This window comes from Spermophilus citellus (assembly GCF_964194105.1).
Source record: "Spermophilus citellus genome assembly, chromosome: 2".
In the NCBI taxonomy this organism is placed as follows: domain Eukaryota; kingdom Metazoa; phylum Chordata; class Mammalia; order Rodentia; family Sciuridae; genus Spermophilus; species Spermophilus citellus.
In genome coordinates this window covers 225,718,911-225,739,826 of record NC_138183.1, presented here as the reverse complement: position 1 = coordinate 225,739,826, position 20,916 = coordinate 225,718,911, and the positions used below count along the sequence as shown (strand labels likewise).

Below are 20,916 nucleotides of genomic sequence, written 5' to 3'. Positions count from 1 at the left end.
AAACCTTTTATGTATTCAAGAGCCTATGTGTTCTTGACAGAAACCATGCTCAAGCAGCTGAATTTAGAACATGCTGACCTTGAGCAAATCAATGCCCTTAGCATGTACTTCTGGCTTCTATCACTGCAAGAGCTAGACAGCCTCACCATCTATAGTAGTCAACAATTTCTGGCCACTGTCCCCTGTCTATTTTAAGATATCCCTACTACATTTGTGTTACACAGTTCAAAGAAATAGAATAACACATCATGTGTGCTTAAACACAAATCATTTACCTTGGAAATCAGAGCATGTGTGTTTCTAACATGCTTAGCTTGGAAATATTTAATTTGACACATTTCCTGTTTTCATTTAAAATTACAATGTCTTTTGAATAAAAAGTGAACTCAACTACTATGTATAACCAAAAGGCTCTAGTGAAAAATCAAGTATAAGACACTCTTGCTTATTATCCAATAAGATTTGTAAGTAACTTAGTCATAAGCTACAAGAGAAATGGCAAGATTCCAAACATAGTGCAAGCAAATATTTAAAGAAAGTAATAGTTATTCTCCATTTCCACACAAAATTACATAAGACATCAAAACAATCCTATTAAGGACCACACATTTTCACCAATCTACCTTAATAGAAAACTCTCAGATCTCAAGTAAAGTTTATTTTCAATTTTTCATCTGAGCAACCTCAACCAAAATGTTAGCACTAGTCTTTGTTTACAAATACAAACCTTACTTTTTTTAAAATTATAAACATAGGACCTGCAGTGTAGAATAGCTATTGTCTAGCTTCTCAAAGTTTGGTAAATAATTTAACTGAAATTTATATATAAACATAAACTAGAAACAGCTAATTGTACTTAGCAATTATTCATAGCTTTTTTTTCATCCTCAACACAGAAGCTAATAGTTGTGCAAAGTCCTAATGCTAGAAACTGGTATCATAAAATATTTAGCTTTTTGCTTTTTAAAGGATTTTCTTTACTCTCTTGAAACATCTAACAAACCAACAGACATTCTCAAGTGTAAAAAAATAAATTAGGCTTTTTTTTTTAAACTCTCATCAAAAGATTTCAAACACAGAAAAACATACTAGGTATAACGGCATTAAATCTGACATGGAGAACAAAGTAGGACCCAAATAAAGTGAAGTCATTTACTAACAAGTGAACTAAATATAGGACTCAAGCAGCTGGAGTTTATATAACATGCTAGTTTACTGCTAAAGGCTCTTAAGACAGTGTCCACAGTGACAAAGGGAAAGGGGGAAAAAAAAGAAAGCACTAATTTCACGCTATTAAATATGATTTATGATAATTTTTCCAGAAAAAAAAACTACCTAAAAGTTAATCTTATGTCTTATTAAGTTGAAAACAAATTATCAGGAGCATCATCGATCAAGCAAATCTAATCACATGAAATTAAATGAGGGTTACAATGCCACAACAGCGAATTACCTTTTAAACTACCTAAAAAGTTTTAAGAATGATGTCTAGCACTCTAATACTAAAAACCACATAATACAGAATATATAACTACAGACAAGGCTATATTGCTAATTCCTAATACATATTTTAATAAACTTAATTGTCACTAAGTTAAATGATAAACTACTGACAGAAGGACATTAGAGTTTACTTTTGTAGCAGCTAATTAATTTCTTCTTTACTCTGCCCTGGGTAGTAAAGCATATACCTGCAAGAAGGCTAATCAAGGTAATCAGAAAGAGTATAAAGGCAGGTGCAATACCAGAAAATACCCCTTGTTGGGCCAAAATAAGCTTCGTGTGTTTGTTTATGTAGTAACTTTTGAATGGCCAATATTGTCACCAATATTGCTTCTATATCTGCCCCACTGTACTGGGGATCATGGGGCTCTAGAGCACACCAAGACCATAAATATGTTTAGGCCAAAATGAAAATAAGTTATTCTCAAAACATGAAATTATGAATTAAAAAACATTTTCACACTCATGAAGGAATTCTTGGCATTCTGAATCCTGGTAACTCTTAGCCCCTTGGACTATTTTACCTCAAGCTAGTGTTACATTATTCATGACATTGGAGCCTTTGTTAATATTTACATGGAAATTGTTTTCTTTTTCTTCTTCAAATTTCTCCCCAACGGCACCACCACCAAAATAGCATTACTCATAGCATATATGTAGAAAAAAAATTCAAGATAGCCATGGAAGAGTATTCTAATCTTAAAATCATTAATCAGAATAACTATTTGAATTCTTTTAATTTTTCTAAATGTTCAGTTACATGTGGTTATAGCTTTAAACTATTCTCAAGGCTGAAATATCCAAAGATAGATATAAAAATTACTTTAACATTTAAAGACTTCTATTTGATCATCATTAATTGCATATCATTTCTGGCTATAATGAAAATAGCCATATATCTTGAGCATGGAACTCATAGAGATTTTTCTATTCTTCTCAATTTTTCAGTTATCTTTAAAACCTCAAACCTTAACTAATCTTGTCTTGATTTCCTTCCAAATACATTCAAAAACTTCACTTAGCAGAAATTCAACATTGTCACCTACCTGTAGTACCGAGATTGTAGATATGTTGAACAAACAGTCTTTGAAACATGACTGGCTGACCCAAAGTCTATTACTTTAACCTTGTATGGCTGCCGAACAGGATCCACCAACATAATATTCTCTGGTTTGAGGTCAGCATGAATTAAACCAAGACTTTTCAATTTTTTCAGTGCAGTGGCCACTTGTTGAAGAATGGGCCGAATCACTTTTAGTGGCAGAGGACTGAATTTATTTTGTTTCAGAAAGTCATACAAATTTTGTTCCAGCATCTCAAAGACTAAGCAAGTATGGTTACGGTGCTGAAAACATTCATAAGCTCGTACAAAGTTATATTCATCAGCATTTTCAGTACTGAGCCTTGCTAATATGCTCACTTCTATTTGACCTTGACGTGCATAAGAAGGGTGATTCTTCAAAATTTTAATTGCTACAATTTCATTTGTCCCTCTTTTCCAGCATTTAACTACCTGGCCAAAAGTGCCTCGGCCAAGAAAATCAAGGACTTCATATGTATTTTTCATGGAGCATAAGACTTCATGCTGTACTAACTGATAGTCACCTTCTCCAGTGGTACAATTCTGTTTTGATCCTGTGGTCGTTGTCACAACTGTCACCGGATTTCCCATGTTGGTTTGCAACATTGCAGGAAGTATGGACAATTCATCGACAATCTGCATTGCGCTGCTGTGATTATCCAACTCCTCACTCTTGCGCTTCAATCCACATCGCTGGGGGCCTTCTAGGAAATGTAACCTGTTTCGCCACGCCCCAATCTGAGGTGCCTCTGCTCGAGCTTGCTGAGCTTGAGCTGCTATAACTTTTGTAGCACCTGCAGTATTTTTTAAAACAACACTAGTCTGCAATGAAAAGTTCTGTCCTCGGGGTCTATTAAATGGTATCTTTGTCTGAAAAGCACTACCCTTTGTGGGAGGATGAGAATTTCCAAAGTTTCTACCATTCACATAGGTCCGTGGATAGCTTCTTTCCTGGAAAACACAACTGCTTGGCTCTACCTTCAGTTTCTTCACACTACAAAAGGCACTTGACTGAGTTTGATAAACATATGGTGGGTAGACCAAGACTTGTGAGGCCATACCTACAAAAGAAGAAAAGCAAACTTTAACTACAAAGTATTTGGGGTTTTATGGGGTTTTTTTTTTTTTCAATTTTAAATCTCAGGAAGAAAACTATCCATAACTTGTCAAATCCATAACTTGTTTTTAAAATCATTATTATAAAATATCATTAAGAATTTTTCCCCTTGAAAAATATAAAGATCCTTAATATCTCCATGTTAGTTAATTAACACTTCAGTTATTTAACGTATTACACAAAAGAGCTTATTACACAAAGATTTAAGTACTGTTATTTACTCAAGAAACACTGAGTAGACATAATGGCCAAGATAATTCATAGAAAGGGTGCAGACCATTTTTCCCAAAAAAGAAAAGTATAGACCCCTAAACTGTACACATGTGACCAAAGTAATGCATTCTGTCACCAATTAAAATTCAAGAACCAATGACAAGGATATAAAATATTCATTACAAAAATATAATTTTATAGGCATAGTCATTAAAGCTAAAGCTCAAGACTGCCTCAGAAATAAAAAACTATGCATGTTTTTAAAACATATCTTGGTAGGGATTTTTAACTAAAAAAGACACCCATTTCCTGAACAGGTGATCTTACATTCTATATGCTAAGTATATTATCCTTTGATCTAAAGTGTCATTATACTACAAAGACAACTTAATGACTTTCTACTCTGTTACCTACATGTTGCCTCTCTTCTCAATTTGTCTTTTATTACATGGATGGATATTCCTTTAAACTTCCTCCAAATAATAGTCATTAGTTCACTTATATTTGAAAAAGAGGTTACTTAAAGCCATTCCAAAGTTCCCAAAGACTAAATGATACTATATTTATTTTATCCCTGCATCCAAAAAGGGATTAAGGTAAATGAGGGTAAAATACCAAACATTCTAACTAAACCATGAAGTGCATAATGATATCATAAATAATATTTGATTCCAATTTAACACATATTATGAAAAACATTTTACTGACATATAAGATTTTCTTCCATGACTTTATTTTGCCAACTTATAATTTATATAATATGAAATCAATCCATCAACTTCTGGCCTGTATATATTAACTCAAAACACACACACTCAACAACAGATCCTCAGGACCACAAACTAAGATGACCTATATATATATATCTATTATATAGATATTCAATCCACCATCCACTACTTGGTCTAGCACACAATATGTAAACATAAGTCAAAAAAGGCATTTGAAAGAATCATCACTTTTAAGTAATACTCCATATTTTCTACTTGGGAAAAATTATCTTGGAATTTCCCAATGGTAAATAAATCCTTATACAAATTATTATACAAATAAGCACAAAAGCCAAATATAGGAACTTAGCATGATGCTCTCTTTATTTACGTCTGTCTGCACATCTACCCTACAAGACAGCAATTCTCCTTTAGATTTAGATCAAAGTAATGTGACATCTTCTTGCTAAAGCCTGTCCTGAGACATACACACACACTACTCACACTTGAGGCAGAGCTGGGCACTTAGAGCTCTCATAGAAGTCTCCACATTCTTCTCCTTTGCATTCATTACATTATAACTCTCAGTGCATACATTTGTCTTCACACTAGGCATGAATCAAAGTGCCCAGGACATGGTGTCAGTGTTCAATAAATTTGGCATGGTTGGATTAATTTCAAAACACCTTCATTCTCCACAATATAAAAATCTGTTATTGGAAATGAGCACAGTGGCACATGCCTATAAAACCCAGCCACTCAGGAGACTGAAGCAGGAGGATCACAAGTTCAAGGCCAGCTCAATGACTTAATAAGACCCATCAGCAATTTAGCAAAAGACCTGTTTCAAAAATAAAAAATGCAAAAGGACTGGGGATATAGCTCAGTGATAAAGTGTCTGTTGGTTCATTCCCCAGCACCAAAAAACAAATAAATAAAACTCTCTAAAATTCTAAAGTTCCAAACCATTTTATACACACACACATTTTTTTATTTTTCCTTTTTGTAGTAGTGGGGATTGAATCCAGGAGTGCTCTACCACTGAGCTTTTTCCCCAGCCATTTTTATTTTTTATATTTTTTTATTTTTGAGACAGGATCTCGCTAAATTGCCCAGGCCAACCCCCAACTTGCAATTCTCCTCCCTCAGTCTCCCAAAAAGCTGCAGTTACCAGCAAGCACCACCACATCTGGTGTGTATTTCATCTGTTTTCATAAAACCTCATTATCTACTTCATATCTTTACTCAGAAGATATTTCAAAACTCTACTCATTCATGATTTTTTTTCAGTTGTTGATGAACATTTTATTTTATTTATATGCAGTGCTGAGAATTCAACTTGAGTACCTCACACATGCCAGGCAAGTGCTCTACCACTGAGCCACTACCCCAGCTGCTCATTCATTATTCTTTTAATGAAATGAAACCGCATTGAAAAATCATTTATTTTTCTAGGTATTTCATCTTTTGTTTTTATTTGTTTTAGTTTTTGGTACTGCAGATTGAACCCAGGAGCCCTTAACCACTGACTCTCATTCCCAGCCCTTTGGACTGAGTCTCAGTTGCTGAAGCTAGCCTCCAGCATGTAATCTTCCTGCCTCAGCCTCCCAAGTCATTGGGATTATGGGCATGAATCACCCTACCAAGCTGAACACTCTTAAAAAGACAAAATAATCCATTAATGCACTTCAAGCTAAACTCCCTAATCTTATCCTCAATCATTGAAAACTCCTATGGTTCCCCCCTGCTTTTTACTTTTTCTTTCTGTGTGTGTGTGTACAATGTGGTACTAGAGATTGAACCAAAGGGCACTTTACTACTGAGTTACAACTCCAGTATTTTTTTAGTTTTTGAGATAGAATCTCACAAAGTTGCTGAGATCGGCCTGAAATTTGCGATTTTTCTGCCTCAGCCTCCTGTCACTGAGTCTGGCATCTCCTAAATTTTCAAACCACTTGTAAAACCCACACATGCAGATGCAGAAAGGTACATGATGAAACTCACAGATAAAATTTCTTTTTTTATTATTATTTCATTTTATTTTTCTGCAGTACTTGGGATTGAACCCAGGGCATTCTACCACTGAACTACATCCCTAGCCCTATTTACTTTTTATTTTGAGACAGGGTCTTTAAAAAAAAGACAAGGTCTAAGTTGCTGAGTCTGACCTCAAACTTGCAATCTTCCTGATTCAGCCTCACAGTTGCTGGAATTTACAGGCATGCACCACCATGCCTGGCTACAGATAAAAATTTTAAAATAGCTATTATAAATGTGCACACATGGGGGCCAAGGGTACAGCCTAGTGGTAGAGCACTTGTCTAGCATGAGTGAGGCCCTGGGTTGAATTCTTGGCACCAAAAATAAATATATACAAACATACTTGTGAATTTAAAGGAAAGCATGAATATAAAAAGGAGAAACAATGAGAAATCTAGAAGAACCCTGTATATATAGTTGATGAATTAGTTATTTACTTTGAATTTTTTTTAATTGCAGTGATAGGAATTGAACGTCATCCCCAGGCCCTCACACATACTAGGCAAGTGCTCTACCACTAAGCTATATTAGACGATAAAAATGCAATTAGGCAATATTCAACAAAATTCCAAAAATGGACTTATCTTCTGATCTATAAATTCAAGCAAATTATATATTCATAATGTTCACTGTAATCCAATATTGTAAAGAACCAAAATATCCATCAAGAATGCACTGGTTGAATAAATCTTGAAACACGGATACGCTACAGTCTTCAAGAAGTATGAAAGAGGTCATTTTTCTTTCCTTGAATGCAGTGGTCAGAAGTTATGATAACTGGAGAGCCATCTTGAAACCATGAAGTAAGAAACTAAAAGACTGTCTAGCACACAGACATGGCAGAGCCTACAGATGGAAAGAGTCGAGGTTCCTGAGGACATCATTAGCTTACTGCACCTAATTTAGAACGCTTGTGTCTCTTGAGGTCTAATGGAGGAGAGAACCTGGCAGTAGAAGAAAAGGAAGCAGGAACTATGAAGTTCCCCATTTAGCCAGGAGGATCCCCTGAAAAGATGACCCTCAACAGGCCATCCGGTTTTCCATGTAGGGCCACAGCTAATGGTGGCTGTTGGCATTCCTTGTCTTATAGCAACGTTACTTCAATCTCTGCCTGTCTTTTAAAAAAAACTGGCATCACCATGTTTATAGTTGTCTCAATGGCTCCAGTCACAGACCTGAGACCAGCCTTCATCAGTTGCCCACAGCCCATAGACATGAGTGGCAAGAATGGCTGTTGTAATACAAGGCACTAGAAGTTTGCTAGAATTATGGCACTAGCCAGCAGACCCAACCTGCTTCTCTGACCAAGGTTCAGTTCATAGAATGACTACAGCTGGATGTTGAGTCCAAAGCCCTGCTTCCCATCATGCTCTCCCACCTGTTGGGTTTGCCTTGAAAACATTCTGGACACTTTCTGGGACTGTCTTTATTTCTCAAAGGAAGGGTGAGTTCATTTCCAGATTCCCTCCTTTGGTGGTTTAAAAACTGCCACAGGGCTGAGGTTGTGGCTCAGGGACAGCGCATTTGCCTAGCATGTGTGAGGCACTCAGTTCGATTCTCAGCACCACATACAAATAAATAAAATAAAGGTCCATCAACAACTAAAAAAATATTTTTTAACAAGTTAAAAAAAAAACTGCCCACAAATTCTTTTTCACTCTATCAGTTGTGTGATACAGATCAATGTACCTCCCCATGATTTTAGCTGGTCTCATGTTTGACTGACAACTCCAAGAGAGAGAACTGTGATTTCTAAAGCTATATTAGCAAATACATTTGCCATGTTGCTTGAAATATGAGTGTTTGCAGCCCTGAGTTGCCATGTAACAAATCCGACAACCCTGAGACCACCATGCTGTAAGGAAGCCCAGACTGTTAAGAGAGGCCACATGTAAGTACTTGGGGCAGCTTATGTGGTCATCCACGTCAGTGTGGAAGCGTGAGTAATGAGCCTCCAGCTGGTTCTGGCCCAGACATGGAGTCATCTCCCCATACCAGAAAGGAAAGACAAGACATCCCCACAGTGCCTGTTTGAAGTTATGGCCCACAAAATCCAGTCTAATAATTGGATTGTTTTTTATCATTAAAAAAAAAAAATAGCCAGACATGGTGGAATGCACTAGTAATCCCAGAACTCTAGAAGCCGAGGCAAGAAGATCGCAAGTTAAAGGCCAATCTAAACAACTTAGCAAGACCCTGTTTCGAAGTAAAAACTAAAAAGAACTGGAGAAATAGCTCAGTGATAGAGTGCCCCTGGGTTAAGTCCCCAATACCAAAAAAGAAAAAAAAAAGTATTTACTGTTATGACCTGATTCCCAAGATAATATTGCTATGTAAAAGAACCAAGATTCAGACAAATGTGTACTTTACAGTAAGGTATTTCCATGTGTTTAATTAAAAAGGAATACTATATTTTTTTCATAAGCATTGAATAACTATAGATTCTGTAGATATATAAAAGAAATTGTGAGTTTCTTTGCCTTAGAGGAGAATAACAAGAATACCAGAACAATTTAAAGACTTGCTTTTCACAGTAAATCCTTTTCTACCACTTTGTTTAGTGCATGGTTCAGGAAGGGAGTAGGGGCAAGTACTCTACCACTGAGCTATATCTCCAGCCCCTCCCTTTAATTTTTTACCATACACAAATATTACCTATCCCAACAGTTTTTTAATCATCTAGGAACCTATTATAGTGTATTATGTTTCATAATGATAAAAGAGATTAATAATGTGGGATTTGTTCAAAATAATACAGAACAGGGGAAAGTAGACAGGGATATGGATAAAATGAAATTAACCACAAATTGTTATAGAAGCTTGACAATGGGAACATAGGTGTTCATAATAACATGATGTCTATATTTGAATGTTTACATGTTTCATTAATAACCAAACAAATAAACAATGAAAGTTCTACCCAGAAAGATCCTGATGCAGTAGTTCTGTAATATAGTCCAAGCATCTGTTTATGTATCCATGGGCACTTGATTCACATTAAATCTGAGAACCAATGACCTAGTCTGTATAGAACCCCTTGGCAAATGAAGTCCTACCAATTCAGTCCTCAAGTCTGGGAGGTGGGGGAATATGAAGTCCCAGAAAACAGGATTAATGCATACTACTCTAGGACAATGCATGCCATGTTAAATGAACGTGTTACTTGAACAAGTAAGATCCAAGTAATTAACCTAGAGCAATTAGAGAAAGTGATATTATTTCTGAATCTTGCTCTTCCTATCTTCTCTTTCCTAATACACAAGTTAGAAGGCAAACAATCAACCCAAAACCCCAACTTGGATCAACAAAGGGAAGCTTAGGAAAAGTCATAATCACTCACCAACTAATTCACTGTACTCTGTAGGACTTCTTTCAAAGGGGACTGTAGAAAATAAATACAGATAGGAATATCACATAATATACAAACAAAGAGCAAATATCAGAAGAAGGTGGAGGTGGTGATGCTGGAGACAGACTACTAGAAAAGAACTACAAATTACTAATTAACTTGACCACTTCAAGACCCTGCCACATCCAGGTATTAAGTTCTTCCCTTCTCTTACCCTCCATCAGATAAACTAATGACCTGATTAAGACCATGTTATACACAGTGTTTATATATTTTACTGCTGTATACCCAGGAGTTACTATAGCCCACGAAGTCCAAAACACTGCTTTGACACAATATTATTTCCTATAATTGCAATATATACTGTGTTACCCTGAGAAGCTATATTATTCATGACTTTGTCATTTGCTCTTATCAATTGACTAAGTTTTGAAATACTATCCCTTTGTAAGCTAGAACTGCCTATAAAATATTACTCAGAGGATAGTGAACACTCCTATTAGAGCAAGAAATAAGCTTCCATTCCTCGGGCTTTGTCATTCAGGTACTTTAACCTGCTATGTGCTCAATGTTTGTATCCTGCCCAGAATTCCTATGTTGAAACCCAACCCTCAAGGTGATGGCATTAAGTGGAAACATTGGGTGGTAATTAGGTCATAAGGGATCCCTCCTTATGAATGGGAGGCATGTCCTTACAAAAAAGGCTGGAAGGAACTTGTTCACTCCTTCACACAGGTGAAATCACTCCTTTGGCCATGGGAAATTACAGCTAGAAGGAGCCATCTTTGAAGCAGACAGCCAAACCCTTACCAGACACTGCACCTACTGATGCCTTGATCTTGAGACTTCCCAGCTCAGACCTATGAGCAGTAAGTTTATGCCCATTATAAATTACCCAGGGGTTTTGTGACAGCAAACTAAATGGAAAAAGACAGGCATTACTCTTCCATTCCTCTAATAAACTTCAGACAATCTAAACCCTGTGGAGAGCCATTCTCACACGTGACTGGGCAACTCCCGGTTTGGGTCTGAGGCGCTCTGGCTAACTGTGTTGGAGCTTTCCCGGCCCTCTCCTGATGAGAGAGCCCGTCCGTGTGGGGGTGTGACTGACCACTGACCCCGGGTGCCAATCACTGACCCTGACCTTGGAGTGCGGCCCCCCCCTCAACCTTCATTGGATGGAATTCTCCCCTGAATTTCTTGTTCCCCAATAAAAGGCTACTCCCTGGCGTGCTCACTCTCTCTCTCTCCTGCTAGCCCTGAGTAATCCTTGCTGCCCTACCGGGTGGTTCGAGGTGGGAACCAGAGAGGGGAGCCGTCTCGGACCTGGTCATAGAAAAAGGTAACTGAGTCTGTGTGTTTTATTTCGATCTCGCTAGCTAACTTTTATGCCAAGAACCTCATTAATGAAACCAATGCACTGGTCGCTTGGTGGAATTGGCGCCCAACGTGGGGCTGCGAGCAAATATTTTCTATCAGGCTCTGTACAAAAGGCGAATTCGGACCATACGTCTCACATGCACTTTTTAGTTCCTTAATGGTTTTAAATGGGATTACAGTATGAACTCTAACTCTCTGATCTTGCTCATTAACTTGCTCAAAAACTGGAAAAAGTTGAAAACCACTAGTATCCTCCCCAGCTTCCTGTGCTTTTTCAATACCTCGCTGGAACAGGGTAAGAAAAGTCATTGTTAATCCAGCATACCTGTTAAATTTTGTCCTTTTAGCAGGTAATGGCCAAATTCGAATAGCCTGGGCAGGCGGTATTAAACGCAGCCTGTTAAAATTTCTCTGTAAGTCCTGAATTTCAACGTCTGATTCTTCTTCCTCGGACTGCGAGTCATGGGTAGACTCTGCGCTGTCGCCATTTTGAAACTGGGCTTCTAAGCCACGTGGTGGAGAAGAACTCTGTGCCCCTCTAAGAATTTCTTCCAGATTTTCCTCCCCAGGAAGATCGTCTACCTCTTCCAGAGGACTTTCTAGGACTGCGGAGGTTTCTTCTCTATGATGTTCCTCTCTATAATCTCCCTGGGGGCTAGCCTGATCCTGCAAGTTTAAAGTCACATTCTTAACCTTTCTTTTAGCCCCTAGTGCCTTTGTTTTTAAAGGGCTCCAGGGAAAGGGAATTAACTTAGCCTCAGGTGGATTTTCCATTTGAATAGACCTAATGGCTCTCTGAATGCCTTTTAATAGGTCTTCAGGGGGCCATGAACTCTGGCCCATATATTCAAAAAGACAAACTTCCAGAGCCGTCCAAGTTTTCTGAATATTTTCTATGCTTCCAGGTAATTCATCAGAAAGACAAACTTTTTGTAACTTCCTTCCTAGTTTCTCCCAAGTAAGTAAATTTGGAGACTCTTGTTCACAAAACCAAGGACAATATTCGCATACAATCTTTAAGAATTGTAATAACTGAGCTTTCTTTATCTGTTTTCCTTTCTGATTAATTATACTGTCTAAAATAGATACATTTTCTTATCCGTAGAAGTTGAATTTCCCATTTTAATTAATTTAACGTCTCTTTCCTTCAATATCTCCAGGCACTTTTGTGACCCAAATTGTCACCACTTCCTTTATCTTTATAGTGGGCTCCCACTCAATCTAGCTAATCTAGAATGCCCCCCTTGTGGGCGCCAATTCCACCAAGCGACCAGTGCATTGGTTTCATTAATGAGGTTCTTGGCATAAAAGTTAGCTAGCGAGATCGAAATAAAACACACAGACTCAGTTACCTTTTTCTATGACCAGGTCCGAGACGGCTCCCCTCTCTGGTTCCCACCTCGAACCACCCGGTAGGGCAGCAAGGATTACTCAGGGCTAGCAGGAGAGAGAGTGAGCACGCCAGGGAGTAGCCTTTTATTGGGGAACAAGAAATTCAGGGGAGAATTCCATCCAATGAAGGTTGAGGGGGGCCGCACTCCAAGGTCAGGGTCAGTGATTGGCACCCGGGGTCAGTGGTCAGTCACACCCCCACACGGACGGGCTCTCTCATCAGGAGAGGGCCTGGAAAGCTCCAACACAGTTAGCCAGAGCGCCTCAGACCCAAACCGGGAGTTGCCCAGTCACGTGTGAGAATGGCTCTCCACAAAACCCTATACAAATTGTTCATTATTTCACAATTACCAAACACAATATAACCAATACCAACACCCACAGTCATGGGTCTGCCAACTACTAACCATAGTGAGATATTTTTATTTTTTTTATTATTATTATTACACATAGTATCATTTCCTTTCTTCTGAAAGGAAATGGAGGGGACAGAAAGAAATACTTTGCTAACGTATCCAATTTATTAAGAGAAAACTTCTAAATAATTTTCTGCCAAACTTATGCACAATTTTATTAAGTGTTCACTGGCATAAAAAATATTCAATAAAAGGCTATAATGCCTTGCATCATCCTTACTCAACTTTCTTCTCCTTATCTCCAATTTAAAAATGTTTCTTTTTTTAATTATAGTAAAATATAACATAAAACTTACCATTTTAACCATTTTTAATTATACTATTCAGTAGCAATAAATATTCAGAATATTGTACACTCATCACCCCCATGCAAACATTTTTCCCCTTTTAATACTGAAACTCTTTACTCATTTAAAAAAATAATTCCCAGTTGGGCATGGTGGTACATGCCTGTAATCCCAGCAACTTAGGAGGCTGAGGCAGGAGGATCACAAGTTCAAAGCCAGCCACAGCAACTTAGAGAGGTCCTAAGCAATTTAGTGAGATTCTGTCTCAAAATAAAAAATAAAAAGGCTTGGGGATGTGACTCACTGGTTAAGGCCCCTGGATTCAATCTTTGGTGACAAAAATAATAATAATAATAATTCTCTATATTCGCTTCTCTATAAACCCGGGTAACCACCACTCATTTTCTGCTCTGATATGACTATTCTAGTTACACCTCATATAAATAGACTCATCTACCTTTTTGTAACTTAGGATATCTTCAATATTTATCCATTTTATACAATGTCAGAATTTTCTTCCTTTTTATGATTGAACAATACTCCATTGTGCATATGTGCCACATTTTATTTATTCATTCATCCATCAATAAGCAACACATACGTTACTTCTACCTTTTAATTATTGTGACTAATGTTTCGATGAACCTGGGTATACAGGTATCTCTTTGGAGATACTACTTTCAATTCTTAACTATTGTGACTAAATATTGCGATGAAATGGGTATAAAGGTATCTCTTTGGAGATACTACTTTCAATTCTTTTATCTATATACCCAGAAGCAGAACTGCTGGATCATATGGTGATTCTATTTTTAATTTTTTTTAGTACTAGGGATATTAAATTTAGGGCCTCACACATACTGTGCCAAAATTCTACCACTAAGCTACGTCCCAGATCTCTCTCTTTTTTTTTTTTTTTTTTTTTTTTTTTTTTTTTTGTCTTTTGAGACAGGGTCTTACTAAGTTGCTCAGGCTGGCCTTGAACTTGTAATACTCCTGCATCAGCCCCCTGAGCAGCTGGGTCTACAATAGATGACCTGGCATCTATTTTTAATTTTTGGAGTTATGACCATACCATTTTCCATAGAGGCTCTACCATTTTATATTCCCACCAGCAATGCACAAAGGTTCTAAATTCTCTACAACCTCACCAACATTTGATACTTTCTCTTTTTTTTTTTTCTTTTTGCTATACTAAGAATTGAACACGGGGCCTCATGTATGCTGGGTAAGTGCTCTACTACTAAGTGATATATCCCAGTCCTCTTATTTTCTTTACCTCAAAATAAAATAAAATAAAGGAAAGGGCTGGGGATGTAGCTCAGTGGTAGATATCCCTAGGTTCAATGCCCAGTACTTGAAGGAAAAAAAAAAAAGTAGTTATAATTACTTTATATCTTGTATGGACTAAACTAGCAAATATCCACTTAACTTCAATATGATTACCCACCTCACCCTACCCTACCCAAAAAAAAGAGAAGTACTCCACCGAAAAAAAAAAGAGAGAGAGAGAGAGAAAGCAAGCAACTTAGATTTCTCTAGTTAATAATATCCAAAATTATAATCACAGAATGACCACCTGTGAATTTTTCTTGAGAATTTTATAAAGTTATATTTGTCACTTGTTATATATATTTCAATAGTTTCACACCCACATGTTCTAATTATTCTCCTGAAGGGCTAGAATTTCCTTCCAGAGAACAAATATAAAAGAGGAGGGAAACTCTTCACCAATTATAGATATTTCCACCTTTCCATTCCAAAAACTGAAGAGCAGAAAAAATCTGAGTTTCTAAATGTCTAAAAATATTGTATATACCCAGGTCAACCTACACAGATTTATATTTTTATACCTTTCAGTTTAAACTCCATGCTACATTTTTTAACAAATTAATCAGCAATGCTTGAAAGAAAAGGAAGTTTTCTTCAGATAAGACAAAAAAGGCATAAACGATGAAAAGAGAAAACTGACAAATTTGACTTTATTAAGATTTAAAACTGTCAGCCTAGGTATCCATCAACTGATGAATGGATGAAGAAAATTTGATATATACACACAATGGAAAAAAATGAAATTACATCATTGTTGGGCAAATGGATGTAATTGAGGACACTGTTAACTAAAATAAGTCAAACTCAGAAGGTCAAAGGTCATATTTCTTCTCTTATATGTGGAAGCTAGAGAGGAAACAGGGAAAGAAGGTAGAGTGGGGGAATTTCATGAAAATCAAAAGGAGACCAGTAGAATAAAGGAAAGGGGACCAGTGATTGGGAAGAGGGAGATAAAGTAGCCAAATTATATTGTTATATTGTATGCATGTACTAATATGTGATAACAAATCCCACATTTATGTACCTATAATGCACCAATAAAATGTGGGGAAAATTGAAACTTTCATTCATCAAATTACATTAGAAATAAAAATAAGCCATTGAAGGCTGGGGTTGTGGCTCAGTGGTAAAGTGAGTCTAGCATGTGTGAGACACTGGGTTCAATCCTCAGCAAAATAAATGAACAAATAAAATAAAGGTATTGTGTCCATCTATAATTAAAAATATTAAATATTAATAATAAAATTTTTAAAATAAGCCCTAGACATAAAAAAGATATCTGCAATACACATAACTAACAAAGATGTAAAGTCATAATGTTTGGCAAAATGTGGTAGAGAATAGGTAAAAGATATAAACAGGTGAGGGACTGGCAGAACATTTGTCTAGCATGCAAGAGGCCCCAAGTACCATCAGCACAAAAATAAACACAAAGGACATACAAACCAAAAGACAAAAATAAAAAAACACCCAATCTCACTAATAATGAGGAAATTCTAAATTAAAAACTCAAGAAGAAGTCATTTTACATCCATCCAACTTGAAAAAAGAACAATAACCAGTGCTGATGAAGAGTGAAGCAACAGAAACTCTTAAATACTAGGTAAAAAGTACAATCACTTCAGAGAGCAAGGCATGTTCTATAATGTAGCAATTCTCCCAGGTATATCCCCTGCCTAGAGAAACTCAAATAAGTACAAAGAAACTGGTAAAATAATATTCTCTACAACATAGTATGTGATTTTTAAAAAAATGTTGAAATAAACTAATTATCAGAAAATGACTGGATATTGTATTTTGTTTGTTTGTTTTGTACAAGAGATTTAACCCAGGTGCACTTTTACCACTGAAATACATCCCAAGCCATTTTTTATTTTTTATTTTGAGACAAGATCTCAACTAAGTTACTTAGGGCCTTGCTAAATTGCTGAGGCTGGCCTGGAACTTGCAATCCTCCTGCCTCAGCCTCCTAAATTGCTGAGATTACAGGCATGGGCCACCACGCCCAATTGTATATTGTATCTTATTCATACAATACCAAGTATATAACACAAGTGTGGCTTGTAACACAATCATCATATATTTATGTGCAACAAGAAAATTAAAAAATAATAATTGTAAGGGTAAGACATAACTGATTTTAAGATGCATGCCAATTTCAAAAATGATAAAATTGATTGTGCGCAGTAGAACTGACAAAGTGCAGTAAAATAAACGGAAGTTCCATGCATAAATATGGCTGATGTTGATCTTACATTCTCATTTTCCTAAATCTCAAAACATACTGAACAAAAAACAAGTTACAGAAGAGCATGTATCATATATTATAAAATACCTTTTATTAAAAGGACACAAAGTTACAAAATCATGCCTCAGGATCCAAAGGGGATCAGTTCCAGAATACCTCAAGAATACCTAAAATCCAATGGATGTTCAATTCCCTTATGTGAAATGGCACATTATTTGCATATAACCTACACATATCCTCCCATTTACTTTAAATCATCTCTAAATTACTTATAATACTTAACACAATATAAATGCTGTGTAAACGATGGTTATATTACATTGTTTAAGGAACAATGACAAGAAAAACAGTCTACATGTTTAGTACAGACGCAATTTTTTTCTGAATATTTTTGATCCATAGTTGGTTAAACTGCCCAATGAACACACAGATGTAAAACTTACAGATATGGAGGGCTGACTGTACTGTTTCTAGGTATATTAAGTATCAGGCAAAAGCATAAAAACATGCATGGAAATTATAAACATGCCAGGAAGAGAAAGGGAAAGTGAGGAATATCAACTATATAACTTTCATTTTGCAAACTGGATGCAAGCCACGTAGGAATTGATTCTATTGCTATAGTTTCACAGACTGAAATTACGTTAATTTTTAAATGACAAGAGGAAAAAATGTATGAGAATACGAATAGCTTCTTTTTATATAATTCTGTTAAAAGTTATAAAAAACAACTATAGGGGCTGGGATTGTGGCTCAGCGGTACAGCACTCGCCTAGCACGTGCGAGGCCCTGGGTTCAATCCTCAGCACCACATAAAAATAAAGATATTGTGTCCAACTAAAAAATAAATATTTAAAAAACAACTATAATAGATACATTTTATTAATATATCCAATCAGTCATACCCTATTTTGTTCAATTTTTTTTCAATTTTTTTTCTAAGTTTTCTTTCTAATCAAATGAAGGCAGGAACAGGAAGATCTAACAACAAAAAATTTTCTTCAATGAGTTCCTTCTAGCAAGAGGCAAACACATGTACACACAAAACTACAACACCAATGAAGGTGGTAACATAAGGATCCAGAAGGCACAAAGAGCAAAGAAAAGGGATGACTGACATATGACCTGAAGGAGCATGAAAGGATTCAGTAAGCAGGTAACCTATGGTCTAAGTTTTGAATACTGACGGGAAAAGTCTATGTAGGAGTGATAGGATATTCCATGTACTAAAAAATTAACAGCTCTGTAAGGGCAGAAAATATTGGGGGAAAATAACATATTAGTTTTAGTTGGCTAGAACAGAGGCCCAAAAATTGCATTAGTCAAAACTAGCACAGTCTATTTTCATAGGGCCCACAAGCTAAAAATGGCTTTTGTAAAGGGTTTGGGTTTTTGTTCGTTTTGTTTTTTGTTTGTTTATTATACTAGGGACTGAATCCTGTAAAGAGTCATTTAAAAGAAAAAAGTAGCTGGTACAGAGGTGACACGTCTATAGCCAAACTACTTGGAAGGCTGAAGGAGGAGGACCACAATTTCAAGGTTAGCCTGGACAACTATTTTGAGACCCAGTCTCAAAATAAAAAGGGCTGGGGATGTAATTCAGTGGTAAAGCCCTTGCCTAGCACGAGCAAGGCCCTGGGTGTGATCCCCAGTACTGGGAAAGAAAGCAAACAAAAAAAAAAAAAAAAAACAGGGAATAGTTGCAAAGCCTAAAATATTTTCAAATAGCCTTTTAACAAAGTTTGCCAACTTCTGCACTAGAACACAATTGGCCAACAAAGGGGCAGCTGGAAAAAAGTCAATCACTAAAAAGGACAACCTTACAAAGAGGTTAAAAGGAGGACAGAGCTGAAGAACCTTGTCTTTCATGCTAAGGAGCTATGGAGAATGTGGTGTCTCCAAAGGGGCTTTAAAAAGAAAACCAATATACTCACTCCCATTTTTGTTTTAGAGTGATTCCTCAGGCAAACTGTGAAGGATAAAATAAAAAGGAACAACACTGGAGACAACAACAGAAAGACTTCTAGAATAGTCCAGATGATAGTTGGTTAGAGTCTGAACCTAGGCAGAAAGAACTAAGAACTAAAGTCAAGAGCACTGGTTATCAACAGGTAGCTAGGAGGAAAAAAAAAAATCGAAGAACTCTAAACAAAGGAAAGAATTAACAAAACTGTGTTTCTGGTTTTCAAGAACTGAGAGCCAAATGATAACAGGAAATACAAAAATAAAGAGAATGGAGAGGAAAAACTGACCACAATTTCAGACTTGCTCAGTTTGAGTGCCTTGTGACTTAATCTGAGTTCCCTGCCTTCAGATAGTTCATTTGGGAAATTAGGCAGGTATGAGACATGGTTTTAAAAAAAAAAAAAAAAGTCAAGAAAGAAAAAAAATGAAAAGAAATAATGAAATTTTAAAACTCACTATCTAGCAACAAACAATCATAATTCAAACAAGCATTACCAGTGGATGTAAAAACTGAGGTGTGAGGTAGGCAGGGTAGTGCATGCCTATAATGTCAGCAACTCGAGAGACTAAGGGAGGAACATTTTAAGTTCGAAGACTTACAATTTAAGGAGATCCTGTCTTAAAAAAATTGAAGGAAAAAAAAAAAAACCTAGTGTATAAAGTTTGAGAAATAACAGGATACTGCTGTTAGGTGACAATTTCTATGGGCTCTTACGTTTCTCCCCACATTGCCTCCCTTTTAGAGTCTCTTTCTAAGGATATTGTACAGCAAACACTTGGATCATAGAGACAGTGTCTTTCTCCCAAGCAAAGGGCACACTGTTTAATGTCCAGTATGATAAAGATGACACCCCTCTCTCTTTGCTTGAGTAAAGGTCAGGCAAGCTTATGATCCCTGATAAAAGAATCCCAAGTTTCCTAAGCTTGGGATTGAATGCTCTCCAATTAATGCAACTCATTTTGTGCAGGAGTCACCTGGCCTTATTCACATAACCCTGTGGAAAGTGAGTCAGGAAACCAACCAACACAAAGACTGACACACTGGCTACTGCTACAACCCTAAATAAGAAAATCCTTTATCTCTGATCCAGGAGTCTCCTACCTTCTCCCAACATCCCAGGCTAACTTTTTACTGGCAAGATCCTTTATAGTTCTTGACACTTAAAGTGTTTTAGAGTTTCAAAATACGGCACATAACTAAGTGATCAAAGTTAAAATCACTAGTAACAGAACATATTCACTTGATGCATCTCCTCCTACTATGTAAATGTTTTATTAGGCTAGAACAGGGGCCCAAAATATACAATGGGCAAAATCAACCTAGCCTATTTCTGTATGGCCCACAAAAACAAACACATTCATCTGACATTCCTAAATACAAAAGAACAAATGTATCCAAAGTGAGGTTCACTCTATTAACTAGCAGAATTCCTCAAATGAAGATATCAAAACAACACAAAGAAAAAAAAAAAAAACACAAAGTCTGAGAAACTTTTCAGATCACAAAAAACTTAAAAGATTCCTAACTGAACTGTCTTTGCTTTTAGGAAATAATTAGGGTTAAAGAGACATTATGGCTGCAACTTACTCAAAAAGTTCAGGGGAAAAAAAGGTAAAAAAAATAATAATTATATATATATATAGATAGATAGATAGATAGGTAGATATATAGATATATCTATATATATATAGATATAGATATAGATATATCTATCTATCTATCTATATATATATATACACATACATCAAGAGAAAAGGTAAAGAAAGGCAAGAGGAAGAAAATGTTAACATTTGAAGAATCTAGATGAAAGACTACATGAATTCTTTGCTGTTCTTTCAACTTTTCTATAGTTCTCAATTTTTGTCAAATGATGAGTTAAATG

The 20,916-nt window shown here is 36.3% G+C and overlaps 1 protein-coding gene across 5 annotated transcripts in view; it reads right to left on the bottom strand.

Moving 5' to 3' along the window:
- HIPK3 (homeodomain interacting protein kinase 3) overlaps window positions 1-20,916 on the bottom strand; it is a 91,403-nt gene that overhangs the window by 54,374 nt on the left and 16,113 nt on the right. For all 5 annotated transcript variants that reach the window (XM_081279973.1, XM_081279976.1, XM_081279975.1 and 2 more), the window contains exon 2: window positions 2,550-3,645. In XM_081279973.1, the coding sequence (XP_081136099.1) occupies window positions 2,550-3,643 (1,094 nt within the window). In that variant the 5' untranslated portion in view covers window positions 3,644-3,645. The remainder of the gene's footprint in view (window positions 1-2,549; window positions 3,646-20,916) is intronic.